Below are 9,035 nucleotides of genomic sequence, written 5' to 3' on the forward strand. Positions count from 1 at the left end.
GTTGCTAATAATGCCTAGACTGATAACAAGCATATCAGATGCTTGCTGACTGTGCTGTGAAAATTGTGCCTGAAGATGCTCAATTGAGTTTCTATATCTGTCATAGCTTAACTCTTGAACATTTTCTATCATAAATATATCATTAAAAAGCTTATAATCTCTGCTTTCCAAAGAAATTTATCTGGTTAAGTTCTGTTCAGTACTTTGGGAGTAACAGCAGGTTGAAGTTGGTACAACAGAGTACACTATCTGCTCGTGTGACATCGGGAAACTGCCGGTGCTTTTTGAGTCACGGGAAAGTGGTCAGGCTCTCTCTCTCTCTCTTTTGACCAGTTTCTGACTGGATTACTCATGAATGTCAATCAGATAAATTTTATAGCAATGTTCTCTCGCTCTCACTGTTTCTGATGAAGGATTCAGCAAAATTTTCCGTCTGCTAGTTTTGGTGTTATGCTTCACAGGAGACTTTGAAGTGAGCTTTCATAGCTTTACCTACTTATTTTTTCAAATAAAACTGATTCATGTAAATAAACAACTATTTTAGAATATACAGTAACTAGTTGTTGTGATGAAAAATATTGAGATCTTAATGGTCAGAATGAGATTTAAAAAAAAAAAACAGAAGTCAGAAATGCGAGTGTCAATTTCAGTTAAATTAATGTGTATTGTTTATTAGATGTGGCTCATGCAGTTTTTCCAAGGTTAGCCTTGGAAGCTGTGAATATTAATCAAAATAATCATTTATATTCTTTCATATACGTAAACACATTTTATATATTTCAGCAAATGTTATAATTAGCATTGATTTCTCCTTCTTTGTGATGCATAAATGAGAGTTAAGATCAGCTTTATATTGCACAAATAAAGCTGTCTGGTGAAACACTGAAGAAGAGAACATTTTTTACCTAATTTGCAATTAATACTGATTAAATACTAATTAATTTTTTGTACTAATTTTTCAAACTTTGTATTCAGTATGGACCCTTTTCACGTGACATCACGACAAACGCAGCCGCCATTTTGGACATGTACTACCAGTAGTTTACCACAGCCAGGATTGAGGAACGGCAGCAAAAAAAGTGTTTATTTTCAGCAAGACTTCCATCATGCCACTATATTGTTGTGCACCTGGATGTAGTAAACATCAACAAACAAGGCAAGGGTTATCATTTTATCGGATCCCGACGGAGAAGATGGATAGCGGCCATTAAAAAAAATTAACAGATTGGCAGCCCTCGGCATACCAGCGCTTGTGTAGTGACCACTTTGTTGGAGGTAAGACGAATAAAATTAGCCAGAAAAGGCATTACATTGCTGTTAACATTCTGTGGTGGCGAGTGTGTAACCAAATAGGCTAAAATAACCCATTGTAACCTCTTTGTTCTTCTGTAGTAGCTATTAGCTAACGACATTAGCTAGCGTTGTGTTCCTTTGCTGTTGGTAGACTGTAGGACAGATCAGAGGCAGTGTCCTACAAACAGCGCTTAATTTGAGGGGGAGCAAGCCGGAGCACGCTCCGGAACCTCGGGCGTTGGCTCCAGCAGCTATTTACACTGGATCCGGTGATCCGACACCTCTTTTGACTATGTAACAACAAAAAAAAAAACAACCCAAATAATTAAATTAAAAAAATGCAAGTTTATTTAGTGTTAATGTCTGATTTTGATATCTGCCTTGTTGGTGATTTCTCTCATGAAACGACATCCACAAAATATCTGCAGATGAACTTAATTTGCAGTGTTATTACAAAACATGCCCAGAAGCGCAGCGCAGCGCCCTGCCCCCTTTTTTTCCGCACCGGAGCCGCTCATCCTCTGCGCTCCGGGACCTCCCACTTTACAAATTAAGCACTGCCTACAAATAAGTGTTCAAAACAATAGGAGCATGTATTTGTCTCTTAAATCCAGGCCGTTCCCTGTAATCTGTAACAACGGTTGGAGAAAGTAATGGCAAATAGCGAGTGCACAAGCCATAGAAGGTAAACTGTACACAGCGCCAGGGCAGTGTGATGGTATGTCTACTTTTAGATTGTGTTAGCTTATCAATGAACACACTCGTCACTCGACGAGTTTCACGTCTTTACGACGGATACTTAAATGTGTGTTAGGTATTATTGTTGCAGTCTAAGCAGTCATTGTAGCAGCTAGATGAGCGAGAACCGAAAGGGTCTGTGCCACAAACCGTTATTTCTGTACGGCGTTGCTAATGTGTCGTTACTGTTGTTATCTCTCCCTCTGCTCGCCCTGTAAATGCCCTACGTCGCTGGATAGCGAAGGTGTTTTCTGCATCTCGTTCCTTTTTCTTGTATGTTCTCCGTTTGTCGCCTTCCTCGCATTCAAACCAATTCGAGCCGAAGTCCGCTACATGTCCAAAATGGTGGTCGCGTTTACGAAGGTCACGTGACTGAAAAGGGTCTTTTTCCATGTAAATATCTTGAAAAATAGAAAAGTTATTAAGAAAAAAACATTTGATCTCATTGGTTAATGAGGCCCATTTTGGACCATGTGATCCTCATACAGAATATTACTGCAGTTTTCTATAACTTAAGCCATTCTTTCAATCTTTGATTTGTAATATCTCAAGAACAGATAAACATATCTTAATTCTGTAAAAAAGTGTTGTCCAGCATTCAATTCTGAATTCAATGAGAGCAGTTTCAAGCAGTTTGGATTGAATTTGAATTTTAACCTCATATGCCCACTGATAGAGAAATACCAATCTGGGAACATGGTCTGAGATTTTCAAATAGCTTTTCCATCTTGATACATGGACTCAAAACACTTCACTTTTTTTCACAGATGATATTCTTAATCTGCTCTATAAACTGAGCTTGCATATTGTCCTTTTAAACTTTCTTCTCCTGTCTGTGATGCCTCCAGTGTTTTTTTTTTCCATCTACCTTTACATTACAACCGAGAATTGGTCTAGTGGTTGGCGTGTCTACCTCTTAACCAGAAGCTCATGAGTTCTACTCGTGGTCAGATCATACCAAAGACCATCATAAAAATGGTACCTACTGCCATCTGGTGAGACATGCTACAATACAGATCTGAATAGGGAGTCAAACTCTTGCAGTTATCAGAGGACTAGCACCTCACTGTAACCCTAGCTATGTAATAGGCACGAGGCCGAGGGCTATTGAAACAGAGATTGGCACCACCCAATATGCCTTAAGGGCCTGGTTAGTACTGGGACAAGAGACTGCCTGGGAAGATCAGGTCCTGGGATGGGAGGGACTTTGACTTTTACATTACGACCACAACTTAGTTTATTTTTTTCTACATACTCTTAGTTTTCTTAAAGTGTATTTGGTATTAATTTTATTTCACTGAATCATGTTAGTTTTCTTATTTTCCACAGGAATACACAAGAAGACATGATAGAAAAGCAGTGTGCTTCATTTTATTAATCTGATTACAATAGCATGTTTTTGTTTGCAAAATAATACATTAGGTATGCCACAATTACAAATTATTCTTATCATATGATACTTTGGAAAATCAGAAGTCATTTTATTCCATCAAATTGCAAATGCTTGTGTAAAATATAACATGCTTTAGTAGATATAGATATGTATATGGTTGCAGATGTTTCACCAGCTGATGTTTTACTTTGCTGCAGAATAAAGAGAAATTATCATGAGAAATACTCCAGTTTTCTTCAAGCTTACACACTACATTAAATTTTTGCAAGTATTCAGAAATAGAGTGCATGAATTGATCAATAATTTCTGTATTAAAGTGCCATTCCACCATTGGATGTATTCTTTGGCATAAAATACAATATATTTTGACAACATATATAAATGGTATCACTAGATAGAGAAATCTTTTAGCTTCAAAATGATATATCAAACATAATTTTTTGACAACGACAAGTATATTAATTTTGCGACCAAAGTCACCTACCCTTTTAATTTCCGTGCGTGATGTCATCGGCAGGTTCCCCTTCTTGTGTACCACATGACGTGTGACGTGGCACATATTATCAGCAATGGCGGATAGAACGCGATAAAAATAATACCAATAAATCTAGCTAATACCAATAAATCTAGCTAACTGAAAGATTAACTCAAAATTTTTCGCAATTTTTTTGGCCCCCATATACGAGGAGAAATGACTCTTTCACTTTGGGGGTTTCCTGGTCTAAAAATAGACCGACACGTGGTACACAAGAAGGGGAACCTGCCGATGACATCACGTTTCACTACCGCGCGGAAATTAAAAGGGTAGGTGACTTTGGTCGCAAAATTAATATACTTGTCGTTGTCAAAAAATTATGTTTGATATATCATTTTGAAGCTAAAAGATTTCTCTGTCTAGTCATGTTGTCATAAAATATATTGTATTTTATGCCAAATAATACATCCAATGGTGGAATGGCACTTTAACAATCTAAACTGCAAAGCATCTCATCTCATCATCTCTAGCCACTTTATCCTTCTACAGGGTCGCAGGCAAGCTGGAGCCTATCCCAGCTGACTACGGGTGAAAGGCGGGGTACACCCTGGACAAGTCGCCAGGTCATCACAGGGCTGACACATAGACACAGACAACCATTCACACTCACATTCACACCTACGCTCAATTTAGAGTCACCAGTTAACCTAACCTGCATGTCTTTGGACTGTGGGGGAAACCGGAGCACCCGGAGGAAACCCACGCGGACACGGGGAGAACATGCAAACTCCACACAGAAAGGCCCTCGCCGGCTACGGGGCTCGAACCCAGACCTTCTTGCTGTGAGGCGACAGCGCTAACCACTACACCACTGTGCCGCCCCAATCTAAACTGTTTTCTAATAATGAAAAAAAAAAAACATAGAATAGGATAAATGGGGTTTCATTGCTTACCTGCAGGCAAAACATTGTCGTTGAAGAATCCTGCATTGGATATGTTTCCAGCAGGTTTGTACTGACCAACCACAAAGACAGTCTTTCCATCAGTGGCTAAGCCCACTCCAACTTCTTCAGTTGATTTCCATACAACCTGCGTGAAGTGTCCTATAAATGACAGTGAATCAGGTACATTTAGTGTTTTATAAATTATAAACAACTCAAGATGTACAACCCCAATTCCAAAAAAGTTGGGACAAAGTATAAATTGTAAATAAAAACAGAATGCAATGATGTGGAAGTTTCAAAATTCCATATTTTATTCAGAATAGAACATAGATGACATATCAAATGTTTAAACTGAGAAAATGTATCATTTAAAGAGAAAAATTAGCTGATTTTAAATTTCATGACAACAACACATCTCCAAGTTGGGACAAGGCCATGTTTACCACTGTGAGACATCCCCTTTTCTCTTTACAACAGTCTGTAAACGTCTGGGGACTGAGGAGACAAGTTGCTCAAGTTTAGGGATAGGAATGTTAACCCATTCTTGTCTAATGTAGGATTCTAGTTGCTCAACTGTCTTAGGTCTTTTTTGTCGTATCTTCCGTTTTATGATGCGCCAAATGTTTCCTATGGGTGAAAGAGCTAGACTGCAGGCTGGCCAGTTCAGTACCCGGACCCTTCTTCTACACAGCCATCATGCTGTAATTGATGCAGTATGTGGTTTGGCATTGTCATGTTGGAAAATGCAAGGTCTTCCCTGAAAGAGACGTCGTCTGGATGGGAGCATATGTTGCTCTAGAACCTGGATATACCTTTCAGCATTGATGGTGTCTTTCCAGATGTGTAAGCTGCCCATGCCACACGCACTAATGCAACCCCATACCATCAGAGATGCAGGCTTCTGAACTGAGTGCTGATAACAACTTGGGTCGTCCTTCTCCTCTTTAGTCCGAATGACACGGCGTCCCTGATTTCCATAAAGAACTTCAAATTTTGATTCGTCTGACCACAGAACAGTTTTCCACTTTGCCACAGTCCATTTTAAATGAGCCTTGGCCCAGAGAAGACGTTATACAATATCAGTTTTTGAGATTTGTAAATTATTGCATTCCATTTTTATTTACAATTTGTTCTTTGTCCCAACTTTTTTGGAATCGGGGTTGTACTATTTTCAAATCAACTTTGTTTTAATTTCGTTCTTATTTTCTGTATACAGCAATTAAACATTCTTCAGTTGTTTCTAAAGTCAGATTTACCTGTGTTGGACTGAAATCCAGGTGCAGCAAAATCATAGTCTTTAATCTCATTGTACCAGGAATCCACAGGCTCCTCTCCTAATGTGTGAAGCAAGAAAGTAAGTCAGTAGGTAAGTCAGGAAGTAAGTAATTAGGTAAGTAAGTAAGTCAGTGAGTAGGTAAGTAAATAGGTACAAAAGTAAATAAGTAGGCAAGTAAATAAGTAAGTCAGTAAGTAGGTAAGAAAGTAAGAATGTAAGTAAGTCAGTGAGTAGGTAAATACTAAGTAAGTAGGTAAGTAAGTAGGTAGGTACAAAAGCAAGTAAGTAAGTAAATAAGTAAGTAAGTAGGTTAGAAACTTTTATTTATTTGAAAGCATATTTAAAACAGCATCATACAATTAATAGACAGAAACTATACATAGGAAATGCAGAGAAATATTACTGTATGAGAACATATAACTGATATCTTTAATTTTTTTAATGAGATTTTATGCCAAGCATTATTGAAAAGTTTGTTGTCCAGAAAATTCATTCATTCACCTTCAGCAATAGCATTATTGTGTCAGTGTTATGGAAAGAGAGCACTGCATTTCCAGAAAATTATATTCATTTATTGAACTTGTAATCAAAAGATAAACGCTGCATTTCTAAAACATCAAAATGGTCATCTAGTTGCTATAGTCTTGCTATAAAAGTTTGTTTGATAAACAGACAAATCATTTCCTTTAAGATCAATACTGTATGTAGAAATATAGCTGTAAGCACCAGTAATAAATCAACACTTTGTTATCCTGTTATTGTTACATATTAATTCTTTATTTCATTTTCAGGAGCCAAATTATCTTGGTGGAGTCTGAGCATATCCCAGGAATGCACTCATTCACACCTTGGGGCTGTTTTGCATAGCCACTCTGCTAACTGGCATGTTTTTGGGAGGTGGGAGGAAACCTCAGGAACTGGAGTGTCCAAAAATCATTTCTATTCATTCACTGTTTATTCACTAACTACAATAAAACCACAACTTTGTTAGCAAGAAAGGACTAGCTTCTAGCGTCATGTTCCTTATAAAGTAATTCAGTGGCGTCAAAAACCTTGTGGTTAGAACCACCCTGTTGTAAACAACCGAGGCACATCTGTCTCGAACTGTAAATGCTGTTATTACCAATTACTGGAGGTCAGGAAAGCCTTTTTACGGTGCACTTCTACTAATTTAGCTGTCTGATTTGAAACGATTCAATTATATAATAAACTGTAAATGTTAAATCATTTTGTTGATGCAATTCAAGAACCATTCTCTAACCACTAACGGTTAGAGAAGCAGCTTTGGGACCAAAAGTTCGCTGGTTCAGTTCCCTAGACCAGCAGGAATGGCTGAAGTGCACTTGAGCAAGGCACCTAACCCCCAACTGCTCTGGGTTGCTCTGGGTATGTTGTATGTCGCTCTGGATAAGAGCATCTGCTAAATGCCTGTAATGTAACATGAATTTTCTGCTCAAATTCAGTTTGTCAATGTAAAATGTCAGGACTAACCATAAGCTAGAAGATAGGTGTCCAATATAACACATACTGTACTATGATATACTATTTCAACTTGCCTGTAAGTTTCTTTGGTACAGAACTCTGGAAATAATAAAGATTCTCTCCATTATTGGTATTGCTGTGCTGCAAGCATTTAGTGGACAGTAAATGGTCAGCCCAAGCCTGGGCAGAGCTACATAAGTCATCACTTAAGGTTAAAGCAGGGACTCCATGTTTCTCTCTGTACTCATTATGTTTGGCGTGGAACTTTGCCTTAAAGTTTGCATCTGTGGATGGATTAGAATGAGCAATAGCTTAGAATTAATAATAATAATAATAATAATAATAATAATAATAATAATACACTAGCTGTAGTTTAAAGGAAATACAAAAATATGAAATAAGAATACAAAACCCCGTATAGTTAAAACTGACTAACCTGCCATAGCTGCTAAGGATGTGATGCTGCAAAAAGGATATAAAAATCATACATTTACTCATTCTCTATTCATCAATACACACACACACACACACGATATGAAGAAATATGATACGATTGTGTCTTATTTACTGTACACTGCAGCATCCTACCTGTCTTTTCTCCGTGCCTCTTGGAGGTTGCAGTTCTTTTCTCAGCCTGATACAGCAGTGAACGCTGCATTGCAATTTATAGAGCTCTCTTCCTATGCTGCCAAAGGAGGAGACTCAACTTCTCCCTCCCTGTAGTTTTGGCTGAAAATGAATCCCAATCCAGGGATTAAATAAAAGGCTACCTTTTACTTAGAAAGGACAAAAACAATACAAGTCCATCATTCAGCTTTTCATCAGATTCTGTGACAGGGGGTAGGTGTATAAACAGGAATTATGACCAAATCTGTCAATATTTCATTTTTATTGTCATTCTGAACTGATGATTGTTACTAAAGATTTCCTGAGAGCTCAGCTCTTATTAGCTACAGTGGATCCCTTCATACTTGCCTCTGCTAAGAAGTTGCATTTATTATTAATAATTTATAAAGGTTTAATTTCAGGAGCCCAAATTCCCGAAACTGTCCACAGCCATTATCTCCAGCGGTATCTACAGAGTTTTTTAAGCTCTTAGAGACAACATGGATGTGTAAAACTATATGGAAATATTACTAATTTTCTGTGAACACATCGCATTAAATTGACATAACATAAAAATGAACAATACAATATTAAAAATAATACATAGTTTTTTTCTATAAGAAATGTTTTCTTACAGTTTATTCACATTAATAATGACTGTCTATTGTTGTATGTGTGTTGTTTTTATGTGATGATGTGATAGTATATATTTTTTATATGTTTTAGTATGATGCATGTTTTAGAATGCTGTTGCTATTTTAGTGTGTACTTCAAATTGGCAAAAGTAAGTCATGTGTGTATGTTTGTGTTTTTATAGCTCCCTGCCCA

At 37.4% G+C, this 9,035-nt stretch overlaps 1 protein-coding gene across 2 annotated transcripts; it reads right to left on the reverse strand.

Moving 5' to 3' along the window:
* Window positions 1–3,427: 3,427 nt before the first annotated feature.
* Window positions 3,428–8,277, reverse strand: im:7150988 (Golgi-associated plant pathogenesis-related protein 1). 2 transcript variants are annotated; one of them, XM_060910802.1, is made up of 6 exons: window positions 8,190–8,277; window positions 8,038–8,063; window positions 7,676–7,885; window positions 6,100–6,177; window positions 4,853–5,002; window positions 3,428–3,615 (listed from the first exon to the last, which is right to left on the reverse strand). In XM_060910802.1, exons 2-6 carry the CDS (start codon window positions 8,042–8,044, stop codon window positions 3,608–3,610), a joined length of 453 nt encoding a protein of 150 aa, XP_060766785.1. In that variant the 5' UTR covers window positions 8,045–8,063; window positions 8,190–8,277; the 3' UTR covers window positions 3,428–3,607. The 2 variants fall into 2 exon arrangements, with proteins under 2 accessions (XP_060766785.1, XP_060766776.1); XM_060910793.1 differs by lacking the exon at window positions 3,428–3,615 and having other exon boundaries at window positions 4,842–5,002.
* Window positions 8,278–9,035: the final 758 nt, after the last annotated feature.

The sequence above is a fragment of the Neoarius graeffei genome, chromosome 2 (genome assembly GCF_027579695.1).
Source record: "Neoarius graeffei isolate fNeoGra1 chromosome 2, fNeoGra1.pri, whole genome shotgun sequence".
Lineage (NCBI taxonomy): Eukaryota > Metazoa > Chordata > Actinopteri > Siluriformes > Ariidae > Neoarius > Neoarius graeffei.